Raw genomic sequence first — 19,191 nt, 5'->3', positions numbered from 1 at the left:
TCTTTGACCATTGCCGATGCTGTGTCATTCTCTACGCCAGCTGTTGGTCCCATGTGGGCCTAATAGCTTCAACTACATCTAGCTGCATCATTAGCCAGCCACTAGTCTACAGGCTGCTTCTAGACCTGACAGTTCCGGGGCTTGAGCTAGTGCCACCAAGAGAAGACCTCCACCCCCTCTAGGGTGTCTCCATCCAGCTCTGTGGGCACCTCCAAGAGATCCCCATCCAGTGTACACTGCCGCCTGCCGGATGTCTGACACTGGCCTAACGTCTGCAAGACTGCACCAGATGGTGGTATCCTGTCAAGACAGCACTCCTGCATGGAATTATCGCACTGCCATAAGCTGAGCACACTGCTGTGTGTGTCACGTCACAGCTGCCTGGGGTGTACACACACACTGCCCAGATGCAATTGTCAACCTCTGTACAGATGACTTGCAGAATAAACAATTTTAGTACTAATTGACCTCTTCTGATTCCTCATTCACAGTGGTACTTGTAGAATTTAACACTCCATCCTGCACACGCCATCCTGGGGCAGCAACGAACATCCTGGCATTTAATGGCATCCTGGCATTTAATGGTGTCATCACCACCGACTCAATTACATGTACGAGGGCTGTTCAAAAAGTATCCAACTTTTAGTTATAAAATCAATCTTTATTCAATTGTTTGACACTAGTCACCTTCAAAGTAGTCCACCTTCTACACACACCTCCCAGAACTGCTGCCACTGTTGGAAGCATCACTGGAAAGCGTCCTTTGCTATGGTGCGCAGCTGCTCCATCAAATTCTGCGTAATATCTTCCCCGTTCTGAACTCTGGTCCCTTTCAGAGTCTTTTTTTCAAGCTATGGAAAAGTGAGAAGTCACTCACAGCTAGGTGAGGGTAATAGGGAGGCTATCATACTGCAACTGTGTTGTGTTTGGCCAAAAAATTCTGAATTAATGGAGATCAATGAGCAGGTGCATTATCATTGTGAAGGTGCCCACTGCCCCCAAGTCCAGCTGTTTGTGCTTCATCTCTTGGTAGTACTCCTTATTGACACGAGAACATTCTGGGACATATTCGTGATCATGCCATTGGAATCAAAAAGACGCTCAGCATGACTTTCACATTGCTGCAGACCTGCCTCACTTTGTTGGGTGTTGATGGATGCTTCCATTACAGTGACTGGAATTTTCTTTCTGGGTCCTACCCATAAACCTAGGACTCATCACCAGTGATCACCATTGTAAGAAAGTTGGGATCACCGTTCACAGTATCCAGCATGTCGTATGTGATCTCCAAAACGTAGTTGCTTCTGCTCAGTTGTTAACAACTTTGGCACAAATTTTGCTGAGATCCACATATTCCATTAAAATGGTACTAATAGATCCAATATTGATTTTAACATCATCTGCAAGTTCTCTGGACATGATTCATCTATCCTGCATTACCTGGGTCTTTACGTGGTTAATAACCACCTCATTTGCAGATGTTCAGAGCCTACTCAAATGTGTTTCACTCGTCACTGATGAGTAGCTATCTTTGAAGCTGTTGTACCACTCCTTTATCTGTGTGGTGCCCATTGGTTCATCCCCAAACACTTGTCGAATCTTGCAGATTGTTTCAACTAGAGAATTGCCAAGCTTAAAACAAAATTTGATCCAATAATGTTGTTCCATCCATGACTGTGACACTCTTTTGATATAAAGTTTATAAAACAAAATAGTGAGAAATAAGAATAGCAGTGAATAGAAACATTTCAGCAGAACACTGGGAAGCATGTTAATATGGCTGGCTGCAAAATTCAAACAACCACGGCTCTGCTTGTGCTGCAGCAGGGCGAGGAAGCCAACAGGGAGGCCAGCAGAGGGTGACTCCAACAGTTACGCCGACACTGCACTCGTCACGCGCAGCTAGAATCGACGTGCACAGATCGGCACTATGTTCTGCATCCGTGGCACACCTGTGCAGCCAATCAAAGTGAAGTAATCGTCCACAAAGTGAGGATTTAAGCTCTCACTGAAGAAGCAGAAAGCAGTGACACACCACAGTTATGGAAAAAAAAATCGGGCATGCTCACTACATATTCCTACAAACATAGAGAGCACGCGCATCCCAATACCATTATAGGCTTCAAAAATAACAAATAAGGTCAGATACTTTTTGAAAAGGCCTTGTATAAATAATTTAGCAGACTCTCTGAGCAGCCCTCCTAGGTTGTTTGTAGATGTATGGTGTGAAAAGTTGTAACTGACCTGTGAGGTCGTCCAGATGAGTACTAAAAGGAATCAGTAAGTTTCATTTACCCAGTAGATTACACGAATTTTAAAGACTCAATACCTAAGGATTATAATTACAAACAACTTAAATTGGGATGGCCACATAAAAAAATGTTTTGGGAGAGGCAAACCAAAGACAGCGTTTTATTGGCAGAACACTTTGAAGTTGCAACAGATCTACTAGAGAGACAGCCTACATTATGCTTGTCCATCCTCCGCTAGAGTTTGCTGTGCAATATGGGGTCCTTACCAGATAGGATTGATGTAGGACATCAGAAAAGTTCGCCGGCCGGTGTGGCCAAGCAGTTCTAGACGCTTCAGTCTGGAACCGCGTGACTGCTACGGTCGCAGGTTCGAATCCTGCCTCGGGCATGGATGTGTGTGATGTCCTTAGGTTAGTTAAGGGGACTGATGACCTCAGATGTTAAGTCCCATAGTGCTCACAGCCATTTGAACCATCAGAAAAGTTCAAAGGAGGGCAGCTCGTTTTTTATTATTGTGAAATAGGGGAGAGCATATTACAGATATGATATGCAAATTGACAAGGCATTCATTAAAACAAAGATATTTCTTGTTGCGGCAAGGTATTTTCATGAAATTTCAGTCACCAATTTTCTCCTCCACTTGTGAAAATATTTTGTTGTCGCATGTATATAGGGAGAGATACCCATCGTAATAAAATTATAGAAATCAGAGCTTTAAGTGTTCATTCTTCTATTATGCTATTCAAGAGTGATATGGCGGAGAAATAGTCTGAAAGTGGTTCGACGAACCTCTGACAAGCACTTAAGTGTGAATTGCAAAGTATTCGTGTAGATGTAGAAATTGGTTTTCACAATTCATTCCACATTCCAGAAGGTTTTGCCTCTTCCTGAGAGTCATCATATGTAACTTCATGTGTATATATGTTTTTCACAATCCTTTTATGAAGGACCTTAAATTAGAAACATTTTGTTTACTTCAGAGTTAGGACGTAGTAATATTTGGTAGAAGCTGTTGGATGCACTTAAAATGACTGTAACACCCTTTTGATATGAAGTTTATAAAACAAAATAGTGACAACTTATGAATAGCAGTGAATAGAAACATTTCATCAGAACACTGGGAAGCATATTATTAAAGACCTAATATCTGTTATTGTGGTGCTGTGGCACACCTACCACAGAGTGCCAGTGGCTGAATGTCGGCTGGCTGCAAAATTCAAACAACCACAGCTCCGCTTGTGCTGCAGCAGGGTGAGGAAGCCAATAGGGAGGCCAGCAGAGGGTGACTCCGGCAGTTGCACAGACACTGCACTCGTCACGCGCAGCTAGAATCGGCGTGCACAGATCGGCACTATGACTGCATCCGCGGCACACCTGTGCAGCCAATCAAACTGAAGTAATCCTCCACAAAGTGAGGATTTAAGCTCTCACTGAAGAAGCAGAAAGCAGTGACACACCTGCCCGGAACTGATGATCATCACCAAAGCTGCTGCCAGCACACCTGTCGTCATCCAGTCCACTGTTCGCTGACACTCTTCTGACCGAGGTGTTGTGCTATCAGGGACTGGACCCTACCATCTAGGCAGGTCTGGACTATGACATCATTTTGGGAATTGTTGTGAGGAAATTGAACTTGACATCATTCATACTCATAAAATAACTTTGCTTTCTAGACGAGTGGACTATTAGCATTTCAGGACTTAAATTTTTTTTCCACTATATATCGTAGCAAGTGACTTCATTCTTGGCAGTAGCAAGAATAGCCTTTTATGCCATCTAAGAATTACGGAAGAAGTGTTTGTTTATTTGGTGTTTAATTTGAAAGAATCTCAAAGTACATTTACATTGTTTGTTCAAATAATAATGAACAATTAATCACTTCAGTCTTGTGTTGGACATAAAATGTAGTATGAGTGTATTAGTTGTATATCCACTTTCCAGTCTTTAACTCATTCAAAATTATGAATGAAAAATCTAAGGGACTTCTTCTATCCTGTGTAACTGCTATAGGAAAAAAGAAATTCTTTGAGAAGTAAGATTAGTAAACTCTCGTACAAAATCCAGAATGAATCTTTTCTCTGCAACGGTGTGTTCAGCGACTTGAACCGAGGACCTTTGTCTTTCAAAGGCAAGTGCTCTCTGACTGAGCTATCCAAACACAACTCATGACTTGCCCTCACATCGTTACTTCTGCCAGGACCGCTTCTCATACCATCCAAACTACACAGTTCTGCATATCTTGAGGGACTAGCACTCATAGAAGAAAGATTTTGTGGGGAAATGGCTTAGCCACATCTTAGAAGATTGTTTACAGAACTTATTTTCTCTCTGCAACAGAGTTTGAACTGATTTGAAACTTCTTGTTGTCTAAATACTGTACGCTGGATAAGGGGTTGAGCCTGGGACCTTTGCCTTTCACAGGTAAGTGCTATGCTGACAGCTGTCCAAGCACGATTTACAACCCACTTTCCGAGCTTCACTTCTCCCAGTACCTCTTCTCATGTGTCATGCTTGGATAGCTCAATTGGTAGAGGGCTCTCTCGCAAAACAAGTCCAGGTTGAGCACACAGTTTTAATCTGTCAGGAAGTTTCTCCTATGAAATGTTTGTTGTTGCAGTTTCTAAAGGTGAATGTGGCAGATCATCAGGTAGATGCAATGTGTATATGCCTGCTCTTTCTCGGTTGTTTTTAGAGGGCTATTGAGTGATCAGTATCCCTCGTGTAGTGTTATTAGACACTAGACACGTAGATGTAACAAATGCTTAAAAGTTTTGTGTAATCACAGTAATAGTTTCTTCAAATCAAAGTAGTTGTGCACAGTCATATAGAGTCCAACATAATATATATTGTTCGTTGTTTAAAAAATTGAAAATAAGAAATAAAAATGTTATGCAGTGCTGCTGTTGATGTTCACACACAGATCTGCAAAGGTTGGCACTTGGTAAAACAGATGCAGTAGAGTGTCGATTATCCGAAGTAATTGGGAGACATGGGTGTTCAGAAAACTGAGAAAACTGGTTTGTTCAGATAATTGAACTATACATGTTTATTTGCCAAAAAGAAGTACTGTACAGTAAATTTATTCATAAAAACTGGCATCTCTTTTAGTATTACAAAGTAACATACAAAGGCAACTTCAGTAGGAATATATAGTAATAATCTCGTACTTGTCCCTCATAGAAAGAACAACACATTTACGTTTAAGCATTTTGTATCGTCAAGTTCACTTCTTCACGCAGCAGCACACAAGTGGTCGTAACAGAGAACAGAAGGTGACTGTTGGCACAGTGAGAAGCTCTTCTTGGGGGCGCGCAATACTTCAAACTGCGCGGAGCGGCACGCCTCAACCCTAAGCTGGCGCAGCTGTTGCTGTGAACAGCTTTGATACTGCCGCTACTTCTACTGCCAGTGCCAAGCTGACAGAAGTGTGCTGATTGTTGAAACACAGCGACTGGCGGCTTGGCAGGTCAGCAGCGCCTTGTGAAGGACCCATTAGAAGCAATGTTCCGCCAGCGGTGGCCCAGTGTGGCCACTACTGTGGGAAACTTGGTTTGGGAGTGAGGGGGATGATGGACGGGAGGGTGGGAGAGTAACAGGTGCGAGCGAGTACACAGTTTGGTTAAGCGGTCGTTCAGTTGACAGATGTTTGGATAATCGATGCTCTACTGTATTATGTTTACACAAAGTAATTACCAACGTCTACTGGTCAAGAACTAGGGATATGAGGTGTCGATAAGAAGTTTTTATGCTGTTTCTATATTAATTTCGTGTAAAACTGCAGGAACTGGGTCATGAGAGATTCAAGTAATTCGTTAATGTAAAACTTAATTGACCATTGTTAGGAGAAATATTCAACACACACAAAAACATTTTGAAAAATTGTAGCTGAAGGTGACCATATTGCTGAATGCATCGAAACTGTAAAGTAAATTGAGTCTGCCAAGATCATTTAGAATATGAATTCAGAGCAGCTCTAGTGTACAAAAATGAGAAAAACGGGAATGAAAGGTAATGGTACCTTGTACGTCAAAGATAATGGTACCTCATCTGTCACCATGTATGTAGTGGCAGTGAATAGAAAATGGGGAGTGATCTGTGTACCAGTGTTTCGCTGTCAGTGTGGAACTAGCATCCATCTGTTAATCTCCTGTTTCTGGGCCATGGAGACATCAATCTTCTTCACCTACTGCAAATGTGTTATTGCCAAAATTGATGATATAAATTAAAGAAAAGTGGTCAGTGGGAAGGCTACAAATAAGTAACAGCCAGTAATTGAAGTTAACTCTGACTACACTGAAAAATAAGATACAGGTGTGAGCCAGTCCTGTCACAATGTTTCACCAAGTCCACTCACGATTCTGAGTGGCTTGGCAAGCTGCCACCATGCTGTAGGAGAAGTACAATGAAATCGAAACTACTTTAGCATACTTTGGAAATTAAACAAAAATGTGTCCAGCCCCTAAAGAGAGTGAGAACTGATTAAGTGAGATGAATCAAGAAAAGGGCAAACTTTTGCCACAAGTTCCGAAATATGATCACAAAGACGAACAGTAAGGCGAGCTTACCACATTATTGTTGAAGTAATCTTGGCACTGAATCCTCACGGTGCAAACATTGTGATTGCACCTTGGCAACCAACACAGTTGCTGCAAACATCCTGTTGTGAAACACGCATATCAAATGAGACTGCTTTCACGCGAGACTGCTACCAAGGTACTGGAAGATAGTGCAGGTGTATCGAAATGGTGGCAACTTCACTACTAGCCTTCATATTACAGTTTCTACCTCTGAGACCCAATTGTGTAAAGAGCTGTCTCGAAAGAAACAGCATCCCTCTCAAACCATCACACACAAACACAAAAATATAGACACAAATGATACAAAACTAACAAAGATAAAAAATATATCTAAAAACAAAGATGATGTGACTTACCAAACGAAAGCGCTGGCACGTCGATAGACACACAAACAAACACAAATATACACACAAAATTCTAGCTTTCGCAACCAACGGTTGCTTCGTCAGGAAAGAGGGAAGGAGAGGGAAAGACGAAAGGATGTGGGTTTTAAAGGAGAGGGTAAGGAGTCATTCCCATCCCGGGAGCGGAAAGACTCACCTTAGGGGGAAAAAAGGACGGGTATACACTCGTGCGCACACACACACATATCCATCCACACATATAGACACAAGCAGACATATTAAAAGGCTTTGCTTGTGTCTGTATATGTGTGGATAGATATGTGTGTGTGTGCGAGTGTATACCCATCCTTTTTTCCCCCTAAGGTAAGTCTTTCCGCTCCCGGGATGGGAATGAATCCTTACCCTCTCCTTTAAATCCCACATCCTTTCGTCTTTCCCTCTCCTTCCCTCTTTCCTGGCGAAGCAACCGTTGGTTGCGAAAGCTAGAATTTTGTGTGTATATTTGTGTTTGTTTGTGTGTCTATCGACGTGCCAGCGCTTTCGTTTGGTAAGTCACATCATCTTTGTTTTTAGATATATTTTTCCCACGTGGAATGTTTCCCTCTATTATATTCATATCATTAAAGATAAAAAATATTTACGCAATCAATAATTTATGTTCTGTTCTACATCTACATAAATACTCCACAAGTTAACGTACCCTACGTGGCAAAGGGTACTGTGTGCCACTGTTAGTCATATCATATACTGTTCCACTTGCAAATAGAGCAAGGGAAAAAGACTGTCTATATACCTCCCTACAAGCCCTAATTTATCTTACATTGTCATCGTGGTCCTTATGCAAAATGTACATTGGTGGAAGCATAATCATTCTGCAGTTAGTTCCAAATGCCAATTCTCTGTAGTTTCTTAATAGTGTTCCTTGAAAGAAATGTTGCCTTCCCTCCAGGGATTCCTATTTGAGATCCCAAAGCATCCAGTAATACTTGAATGTTGTTCTAACCTACTGGTAACAAATCTAGCAGACCATCTCTGAAATGCTTCAACGTCTTCCTTTAATCCGACCTGGTGCAGATTCAAATGGCTCTAATCACTATCGGACCTAACATCTGAGGTCATCAGTACCCATGCAGATTCCAATGACTCAAACAGTATTCAAGAATGCTCACACTAGTGTCCTATACGGGGTCACCTTTACAGATGAACCACACTTTCCCAAAATTCTTCCAATAAACCCAAGTTGACCAACCACCTTCCCTCCTACATGCTCATTCCATTTTGTATTGCTTTCAACATTAGGCCAGATATTTAGACAATATGGCATGTGTAAGCAGCACATTACTAATGCTGTATTCGAACATTATGGTTTCTTTCTTTTACTCATCTGCCTTAACCTGCATTTTTCTACATTTAGAGCTAGCTGCCATTTGTCACATCATCTAGAAATTTTGTCTAAGTGATCTTGTATCATCCTATAGTCACTCAACAATGATACCTTCCCATACACCACAGCGTCGTCATCAACCAGCCGCAAACTACCGCTCAACCTGTCCGCCAGATCATTAATGTATTGGGTTGGTGCTCAAGTTCATAGCATTTTTCCATAAGTGTAATAAACCCAAAAGATTCCCATAACAGAGGCTTTAGTCATAAATAATATGTTTTCCTTCACTATTTACAACAGTTTGCTAACGTTGAGGACTTTTCAATTCCACGACTGTAGAAATCATGTGGTTTTGAGGCAAATAACTTGTCAAGCCATGTTCGGAGCACATTTTCATCCAGAAAGGAAGTTCTTTGAAGACTGCTCAATAGAGAACAGAAAAGGTGAAAATCAGAGAGCACAAGATCAGGTGAATAAAGTGGCTGTGAAATCGCTTCCCAACCGAACTCCTGTATAGTGTTTTTTGTCAGTCTAACAGAACAGAGGCAGGCATATCACAGAGTAGCATCACTTGATGCAGTCTTCCTGGTCATTGCTCGATTATATATGCAAGACATCTCAGTTGTTAACAATAACTGTCAGCAGTGATGGTTACAGCTTGGGGAAGCAGTTTGTAGCACATCACTGTTCCACCAGATGCATAACATTATCTTCTGTGGACGTGCACAGGTCTTTGTATGGGGAGTCGCTGCTGTGTTTGGGCTCAGTCATTCTTTCTTTTTCCTTATGTTACCATAAAGACACAATTTCTCATCACCAGTACTGATAGAGTATAGGGAAGGTCGGTGTTGTTGACAGATCATTTGGTGATGAGAAAGCAGAGACGCACATGTGGCCACCCACACATTTTTGTCATTTTGACTTGGAGCATGCTGCACTCATCCATCTTATTTTTGAACATTCCTCATTGAATGCAAATGTTACATGATGATGGAGTAATCACAGTTAACCACATTTGCCAGTTCTCAAGTATACTAATTTGGATCATTGTGGATTAATGTGTTTAAAAAACGTCATCAATCTTAACTTTGCAGGTCCATTGTTTTACCCATTTTATATGCAGGATTCACCTGCCCTTTTTTCCAGTAACATGGAGAGTCACAATGTCAAAACAATTCTCCTCAAAACAAGAAACCAGTGTCTTGCTGTGCTCAATCCAATGACATTATTTCTATACATGGTGTAAATGTTTCTGGCTACCAGCATTTCTGTCACCCCTCTGTTGAACTCAAACAGAAAAATATGTCGGAAATGTTCCGATTTCTCCTATTGGCACTCAATTTTCTAGCGTCCACAGCTCCAGTCACCATCTCCAAATGACAAAATGACAATCATAAACTCAAATAGCAACAGGGAACTAAAAAATAAAAAATAAAAATTGATAAATAAACCCATAGCAACCGGAATACCAACTTGCAAAACAAAAACACTTCAAACTTCTGTACCAACCTAATAAACAGAAAATAACTGTGGGCCCTGTCACACTTCACTGGGGCACTCCTGACAATACCCTTGTCTTTGATGAACACTTGCAAATGAGGACGCCCTACTGGGTTCTGTTACTTAGAAGTCTTTGAGTCACCCACATGACTGGGAACATGTTCCTTAATGCTTGTAGCTTTGTTAACAGTCGGCAGTGGATTGCCGTCTCAAATGTTTTTTGGAAATATAGGAATATGGAATCTGCCTGTTTCCCTTCATTCATAGTTTTCGGGATATCTGAGAAAAGGGTAAGCTGAATTTTGCACAAGTGATGGTTTCTAAAATCATGCTGATTTGTGGACACAAGCTTTTTGGTCTCAAGGAAATTTATAATATTCAAAGTGATAATATATTGAAGAATTCTGCAGTAAACAGGTGTTTATTTAAGGATATTGGTCTTAACTTTGCAGGTCCATTGTTTTACCCATTTTATATGCAGGATTCACATGCCCTTTTTTCCAGTAACTTGGGACTTTGCACTGTGCGAGACATTTGCATTAATGTGAGCTAAGTAAGGGGCTAATGCCACAGAATCCTCTTTGTAAAACTGAATTGGGAGTTTTCAACTCTCTAGTTGCTTCTCTACGTCACAGATGCCTATTGCTATATTCTCCATACGGGAGTCTGTGTAATGGTCAAACAATGAATAATTTCTTAAGTGTGAAATTTGATACTCCTGATTTCCTTTTGCTATTTTCTACTGCCACAACAGTGTGGGGGCTCCAGCTGCTTTCTAGACAGGACAACTCTCCCACCTTCAACCTTTCACCCCTCTCTCACTTCTACTTCCTACTATCTCTAGGTTTTCTTGATTATCGGATAGTCTGGTTCATTGGGATTTGTCTTTTGTGTCCTCCTTCTCTGGGACTATTTCCAGCTTGACACACAAAGGATTGAGATGCCGATGATGTTGTAGTTCAGTCCCTATAACCTTTTCAATTCATTCATTCAAGATAGTTTTCAGAAAAGTGTCCAAAAGTACTTCGCAAGACTGTCTTTTGTATCCCTTGCAATGAATCCATAGATGTCTCAGTCTATATTCGGTAGGTTAATGTCACTTCCAACCAATGTTGCACAATCTTGGCGTATCTGTGATCCTAACAGTAGACTTTGTTTGAATGACTTTAAAACTGACACGGTAGAATTCGGTGGTTGATAAAAACACCTATACCTGTTGTATATAGCCAGATAACTTAACTGCCACATTCAAATTTGAACTTTATGGAGACAATGTTTTTGTCAACTGCAATGAACATCCCTGTGGCCTGTATGACCTGAAGATGGGATCAGAAACCAAGCGACAAGCGTCGTTGGTGACGACGTGATCCACAACTTGCAGATGACTGCATCATGTTCGCTTTATAGCTGCAAGCAGGATTTCCTCCACATCTTGGATGTGGATCCCTGGCAGATATATCGAATGCACATTGGCTTTCTTTTTGGCCCTGAACGCTATGTCGGTAAGGGGCTTCAGAACTGCCTAATATTGGAGCTCCTGATGACAAGGAATACCTCGATACATAGGACACTTACCAAAATTTTTAACTAATTACAAAAGTGGGACCAAGTTCTAACACATTAAATAAGATATTTACAAAATGAACTTTCTTTAAGACAAAAATCCATGAAAACCAATTTACTGGGTTTGTGAGACTAAGTAACTTGGTTTATGAGACTAAGTAATTTAGTAAAACAGTCTGTCCCAAAAGGGACCCAAACAAATGCATTGATACCAGTAGAACATAATTCACTATTTTCCTGGAAAATTTTTGTACTTCCAGTGGAAAGTTGCTGTCAGTCATCACTTCCACAGGGATGTTCACTCCTTCCCTGGGGACCTGAGAGGTGTCCAGTGTTATCCAGCAGTCGCCGCTCTGAACTATTGAATCCTTATCAATTGCTTCAGTCGCAACAGATGACTTTCCTGTTTTTGCAAGTCTAGAGCCTGAGCATCTAGAAACCTGAAAAACTCATCACGATGTACCTGAAGGTCATCTGAAAAGAACTTTTTAACTGCTTCCAATGCTCACAATTGTTGATTAAACTATGTGGCTAATTCAAAATCAATATTAAACTTCATGCTTCCAAATTCCATACTTAATGAGTTGTGTAAATCAGTTCTCTCAGCTTCTAAAGATGCCCATCATTCCATATTTATTTCTGCATTCTGTGCTGGAATTGGGGCTAGCAACCCAACATAGCCTGCATCACGTCAGTGACAACAGCTAGCCGTGTAATGGTACTTTCCTTTTGATGACTGGTGACTACAAGTGGCAGTGAGGGTTGCGTGAAGATTTCCTCACCATCAGCATGCTGCAGTATGGTGGCTCCGATGTTGTTGGCACCAGAGGTTGTCTTGGTGGCAGTGTTTGCATCGGCAGTGTAGGCCATCGATTCATGGCTGGGCAGCGTATGAGTGCCAGCCATAGCCTTGGAAAGATGCGCACTATTAGCTGTCGAGAGACGGAGTATACATTCACACCTCAGTGTGACCCATTGACCTTCTGCAGATAGTGTTGCTGGCCTCTATAAAAGCACTGGCTTCTGTGAAGGTTGTGGGAATGAGACAGCTCACCTCGCAGGGCATTTGCTCTGCTCTGTAAATGTTACCTTGTTCCATCATGGATAGAAGGTGGCAGTAAGTAATGAAAGGTAAAGAATTTTCTCTATAATTTTAGAAAGTTTGGTCATCACCTACAGGGTGTGATTAGCAGAAAAAGAGTAGCACTTTTATCACCACCTGTGGCTCAGCCAAGTGCAGCCAGCAGTGAACTGGGGTGAACTTCCCATAGGTACTATGGAAACCGTGCTGTCAGGACCACCTAGCGGATTTGACAATTACGAAATCTCATCAAACTGTGGCACAGATGCCAAGTCTGTAGTGACCAGAGAATGTATGGTATCTTGTCTGTCATCTTTCCTCTAGTGACAGTTGGTAGAACTGGCGAATGAACTGCCTATCACTGTTTCCTTATCATCCAGAAAGTCACATTCAACTCATAATCTCCTGTCTCCAGACTGGGGAGAGGATCTTCTTCATCTGCTGCAAGCTTTTCATTGCTGAAGTCGATGATATAAACTAAAGAAATGGTGACAGTGGAAAAGCAGCATATCAATAATTGCCAGTAATTGCAATTAACTCAGATTTTATTGAAAAATAAGACAGAGATGTGAGGCGGTCCTATTTTATCAGGTACACTCACAATTATGAGTGACTTTTCAAGCTGCCACCATACTGTAGGACAAGTAATGAAATTAAAAATACGAGAATGAATCCTATATAAAAAGAATTATTTTTGTAAAGAGAAAAATTTGTACACATGAACTTATGTTTCTGTATAGTCTCCTGAATGTGAAATGCATTTTTCCCAGTTGGTAGGCTGTTTCTTGATCTCGTTGTCCTAAAACGGACATGGCTGTGACAGCACCCAGTTGCACACGAATATTTCTAGTGCCAATGTTGTCAAATCTGTATCCTCTGACTGCTTCCTTTAGAGGTCTAGACAAATGAAAATCACTGGGCGATAAGTCTGGACTGTAGGGAGGGTCTTCTAGTTTGGTCCACAACAGGTCCTGAAATTTTTATTGAGTTCAGGCAGCTGTATCGGGTCAACTGTTATCGTAAAACACAATCACATCCCAGTTTGGAAACGCACACCTATTCTGACAGTACACACATTTTGTTTGGTCCAAAAGTTAGCAGTAGTATGCAGCATTCACAGTATGACATATGTGGAGATAATTAACGAGAAGAACTCCTTTAAAAATAAGCTTCTATGCAGGAATACGGTTTGTGGCTTCGACAGCTGCAGATTTGCCTGTTCTGTGCCATTCCGCACTTGACTTGTAGTAGTTTACTGACATTAGTTCACTATGTTTGTTAATTTTCAAGTTGGTTGCTGTAAAAGATTGAGCATTCTTTTTCCTTGCTCTTTATAATCGTTTGGTGAAAAATGACACACACTGAAATATGAGAACTGCTTTCATAGTGTTGTCTTGTGCGGGAACAGCTAAATTACCTACTGCTATTAACTTAGAAACGCTCAATTCCATGGTTACCACCGTAGTACTGGTGCAGCAACCATAATAGATCCTCAGAACAGAAAAAAGTCTTGGTTGCACAAGATAGGCTTATTTAATCCTCACATATGATGTGATTTGCCTGTTATAGGCATCATCAGACAATCTGAAGAAATTACAAACTGGTGTAAGTATAAATGGCTCTTAAAGGCAATAATAAATGAATAAATTAAAAATAACAAGAGGAAGACATACACTGATTGTACTGTGGAGCACATTTGTGTTTCAGGGGAAGGTGAAGGGTATAAAATTTCAACTCATAAAAGATTGCACTATAACTGAGCTTACTGATCAAAACTTATGTTATCTGTAACCAAGGCATCAAACATCATTAAGAGTCCCATAGAACTGGGCGGTAACAGCCTGATAGCCACTGTCGATGCTTTATTTCATCACCTAGAAGCAGCACGAAAAAAGGTAATGACAGCAGTCAAAAGAATGCTACTAAAGCATGCTAGGGGTAACTAACTTAAGCAAATAGGCATATTCAGTGACCAGAAAAAACTCACGAGTACAAAATACACCCATATAATGGCTAGGGTAATACACCTTCAGAAAATGCCTGCCCACTAAAAAAAGAAAAAAGCTTAAACTTTTTTTAGTGAAAATATGAAGCACTGAAGCCAGAAGAAAAGTTAAACTGGCAAACTGTAACATTGATAATTTACCCGTGAAGAAACAGCCCCCTGAACAGAAATATGGTTTGTTTGCAATACTGTGAGCACGCACTGTCATGCTGGCAACCAGACTGCCAAACAAGTGTCAGGCCTCCCCAGAAGCAATGTGAGAAAAGACTCACAAGGTGAAGTGTTAACACTTAACTAACTGATGGCTAAGGCTTAAATAAAATAATAAGTAATAGAAGGGAAAACTTTTTCACCTGACCTTTTTTTGTCAGTAGATGGTCACTAAACTTAACAGGTGAAAAAATTTTCCACGTTTGCCCAGACCTGAAATCTTCTGGCCATCAGCCCCCAGATTCAGAAGACCTTAAAATCCTTCGTGCGGCCAACAAAGGCTAAAAACTGAACTTATTGGAGCAGTTTGAAATATCTTCAAATTTCTGAATGTAATAAATGAACAAGTCCATTCTAAACATCAAACACTTTTTGATGTTATGGTGTTTATCTTTGAATGATAATTGCAACCCACATTACTTATTATTTTATCGAAGCCTTAGCCATCAGTTAGTTAACTTTTAGCACTACACCTTGAGGTTTTTCTCACTGTGGCTCCATGTGGCCCTGACACTTGCTTGGCACTCTGGTTGCCGGCATGACAGTGCGTGCTCATAGTATTGTAAACAGACCGTATTTCTGTTCTGGGGGTTGTGTCTTCATGGTTAAATTGTCATTGTTACAGTTTTCCTGTTTTACTTTGCTTCAGTCTTCATTGCTTAATATTTTTACTAAAAAAATTGTAGCTGTTGTTGTTTTTTATTGTTTTTATTCTTATTAGTGCCCAGGAATTTGCCGAAGGTGTATTAGTTTAGCCATTATGTGGGAGTATTTTGTACTTGTGAGTTTTTCTGTGCACTGAATATGCAGTTCCTTCTGTTAAATGTTAACACTGAACAGGATATAAAATCTGTTAAATCTGAGCTCAAGAGGGTAATCAACAAGCCAAAAATTGATTATTTTAGGACACTCCTCAGAGACATTCACTGGACTGATGTTTACAGTGCTCATGGCATGAATGAAAAATATAACACTTTTGCTAATAAAGTGCTTACCTTATTCGAACACTGTTTTCGGCAAAAACTTACCAAGGTTAGAGCAAAGTCTACAAAGAAGCCATGGATTATTCAAGGAATAGGAGTATCTTGTAAAACAAAAAGAAAACTGTATCTGTCAATCTGAAACAGTTCCAATGTTGATGCTATAGCACATTACAAGAAATACTGCAAAATATTAAAGACTGTAATACGGACATCAAAGCAAATATATTACAAGGGAAAGATAGTCATATCAGATAACAAAATAAAGACAATATGGGATATAGTGAAGGAGGAGACCAGTAGAACCAGACATGAAGAGGGACAACTAGCATTAAGAGTAAATGGTACATTGGCGACAGATGTGTATAGTGTTGCAGAACTTTTTAACAAACATTTCATAACTGTTACTGAAAAGATGGAGTTGTCAGGCTCTGTAGATGCTGAGATGGAATTCCTCAGACCAGACATTTCAAGTAACCTCCATAATATGAATTTGACCCTCGCTACCCCAGCAGAAATAATGTCCATTATAAAATCTTTAAAATCAAAAACATCTAGTGGGTATGATGAAATATCAACAAAGCTAATTGAAGAATGTGATTCTGAGTTAAGTAACATATTAAGCTATCTGTGTAACCAGTCATTTATCAGCAGAATATTTCCTGAATGGTTAAAATATGCTGAAGTTAAGCCACTGTTTAAGAAGGGAGATAAAGAAATAGCATCAAATTTCTGTCCAATTTCACTTTTGCCAGAATTCTCAAAAAGTTTAGAAAAAGTAATGTGCAATCGGCTTTATAACCATCTTATCTCAAATAACATACTGACGAAGTCACAGTTCGGATTTCTAATGGGTTCTGATATTGATAAGGCTATCTACACTTACAGTGAAAATGTGCTTAATTCATTAGATAAAAAATTGCAGGCAACTGGTATATTTTGTGATATGTAAATTACAATACCCTTTTAAGTAAATTACAATATTATAGTGTAACAGGAAATGCTGCAAAATGGTTCAAATCTTATATATCTGGCAGGAAACAAAGGTTGTTATTAGGAAAGATACATGTATCGAGCTATCAGGCATCATCCAACTGAGAACTAATTACATGTGGGGTCCCACAAGGTTCCATTTTAGGGCTCTTACTTTATCTTGTGTATATCTATGACCTTTCATCAGTAACATTACCAGATGCCAAGTTCGTTTTGCTTGCCGATGATACAAACATTGCAATAAATAGCAAATCAAGTGTAGTCTTAGAAAGATCAGCTAATAAAATATTTGTGGACATTAATCGCTGGTTCCTAGCCAATTCCTTGTCACTAAACTTTGAAAAAACACACTACATGTAATTCAGAACTTGTAAGGGGTGTCCCACGAGTATATGCCTAACATATGATGACAAGCAGATAGAAGAAGTGGACAGTGTTAAATTCTTGGGATTACAGCTTCATAATAAATTCAACCGGGAAAAGCACACCACAGAACTGCTGAAGTGTCCTAACAAATCTCTATTTGCAATGTGAATTGTGTCAGACATAGGGGATATAAAAATGAAAAAGCTGTGATACTATGCTTACTTTCATTCCATAATGTCATATGGGATTATTTTTTGGGGTAATTCATCAAGCCAAGCTAAAGTTTTCTGGACACAAAAACGTGCAGTAAGAGTTTAATGTGGTGTGAACTCAAGAACATCCTGCAGAAGCCTGTTTAGGGAGCTAGGGATACTAACTACTGCTTCCCAATATATTTATCCTTTAATGAAATTTGTCATTAAAAATATATCACTTTTTCAAACTAACAGCTCAATTAATGGAATCAATACTAGAAATAAGAATAATCTTCACAAGGATTTAAAGTCACTTAGTCTTGTACGAAAAGGTGTGCATTATTCAGGAACACACATTTTCAATAACTTGCCAGCAGGCATAAAAAGCTGAACAACCAACGAAATTCAGTTTAAGAAAAGCCTAAATAAGTATTATAGTAGTTGTATTACATGTTTATTGCCTTATAAATAAATAAAAAAAAAACTTTTTTTATTTTAAATTCAGTGCATTAGTATTTGTGAAATGATTCTTTCATATAGTGTTCATTAAAAAATGATGATCATTCCACTTGGGACCTGTGGAATGGTACATTAGCTTATTTGTTTGAGTTGTAAATATGTGTCATGTATTGTTGTTTTTCCGACATGTTCTACATCCTGGAGGACCTCCTCACTACGGATCAATTGGAATGAAAGTAAATCTAATCTAGTCTCTAATCTAATCAAGTTAATTCCACAAAAATAGTCACAGAAATAATATAAACAACAGTATGCAATAATGGTCTGTATTTTAAACTGTTAACATCTGAATTTCTAAACTGGTGAACAAGTTTGTTATTTACTCTCCCTGAAGGTGACTTTGTGTATTTACATTATACATGGCTAAATGCGTTGTTTCTAAATGTAACAGTAAATGGTTTTAGGTTGTTCACAGGTTGACTTTGACAGAACTAAACATCTGTCTGATGAATCCATTCAGCGGAGACGTGCAGAGAGGGAGAGACTGATTACAGAGCGACTTATTGAAAGAGAGAGGATACTTTCACAACATAGACAACAAGCAAATAACTTGGAGAGGTAATAATTTAATTCTATTCACTCATTTTTAATCCCCTTGCTTTCTTTTTTACTTTTCAAACTTCTAGTTTTCAAAAGAAAATTGATGCTAAATGGTTGAGTGAGATAATGCTGGGGAGACAAGGAAATATTGTAGAACATAATAAGAACTGCTGTAGTCACCTGATGTGATGACCATAATGACACATCATGCAGAAAGAACAAAACTGAAAATAACTGTGTGCTCCTTCCAGCAGGGCCTGTATGAGGATTGTGGTACTGTAATGGGGACCACACACACTGTTTCAAAGCGGAGTGAATGTGCTTAGTGGGTCAGCATAATTGAATAATTGACAGCTTGTGATTAGAAAAGTTAAGTGTGGAGGCAGAAGGCTAGAGAGTTAGTGTGAAGTCTAGAGAACAGGCAATGTAGAATATTAGGAAAGAAATGGAAGGCTCCTTTCTATAATGTTTTGGTTAACCAGTGTCAGAGGAAGCCATCCTGGTGATTATAACAATGCTATTCTCCAGGTTCTGAATTGTTATGCGACATGTGCAATAACTGGGATTCGTGTTTATCTAGTAGAGACCTTTAGTAACTTTTTGTCTGTAGGTTGCATTGCATGCAGTGACTGATGATTCCATAGTTAGTTTGACAGTTAATATTTTTTGCCATCTCACCACCA

At 39.7% G+C, this 19,191-nt stretch overlaps 1 protein-coding gene across 2 annotated transcripts in view; it reads left to right on the top strand.

The window, feature by feature from the left end:
• LOC124621780 (A-kinase anchor protein 17A-like) overlaps window positions 1–19,191 on the top strand; it is a 125,324-nt gene that overhangs the window by 44,537 nt on the left and 61,596 nt on the right. Inside the window, exon 2 of one of the 2 annotated variants that reach the window (XM_047147216.1) lies at window positions 18,384–18,526. In XM_047147216.1, coding sequence (XP_047003172.1) covers window positions 18,384–18,526 — 143 coding nt within the window. Of the gene's footprint in view, window positions 1–18,372; window positions 18,527–19,191 lie in introns of both variants that reach the window. The other variant, XM_047147217.1, reaches the window with a different exon arrangement.

The sequence above is a fragment of the Schistocerca americana genome, chromosome 7 (genome assembly GCF_021461395.2).
Source record: "Schistocerca americana isolate TAMUIC-IGC-003095 chromosome 7, iqSchAmer2.1, whole genome shotgun sequence".
In the NCBI taxonomy this organism is placed as follows: Eukaryota; Metazoa; Arthropoda; class Insecta; order Orthoptera; family Acrididae; genus Schistocerca; species Schistocerca americana.
The sequence above is the reverse complement of the archived record's forward strand: the minus strand, read 5'-3'. Positions and strand labels throughout refer to the sequence as shown.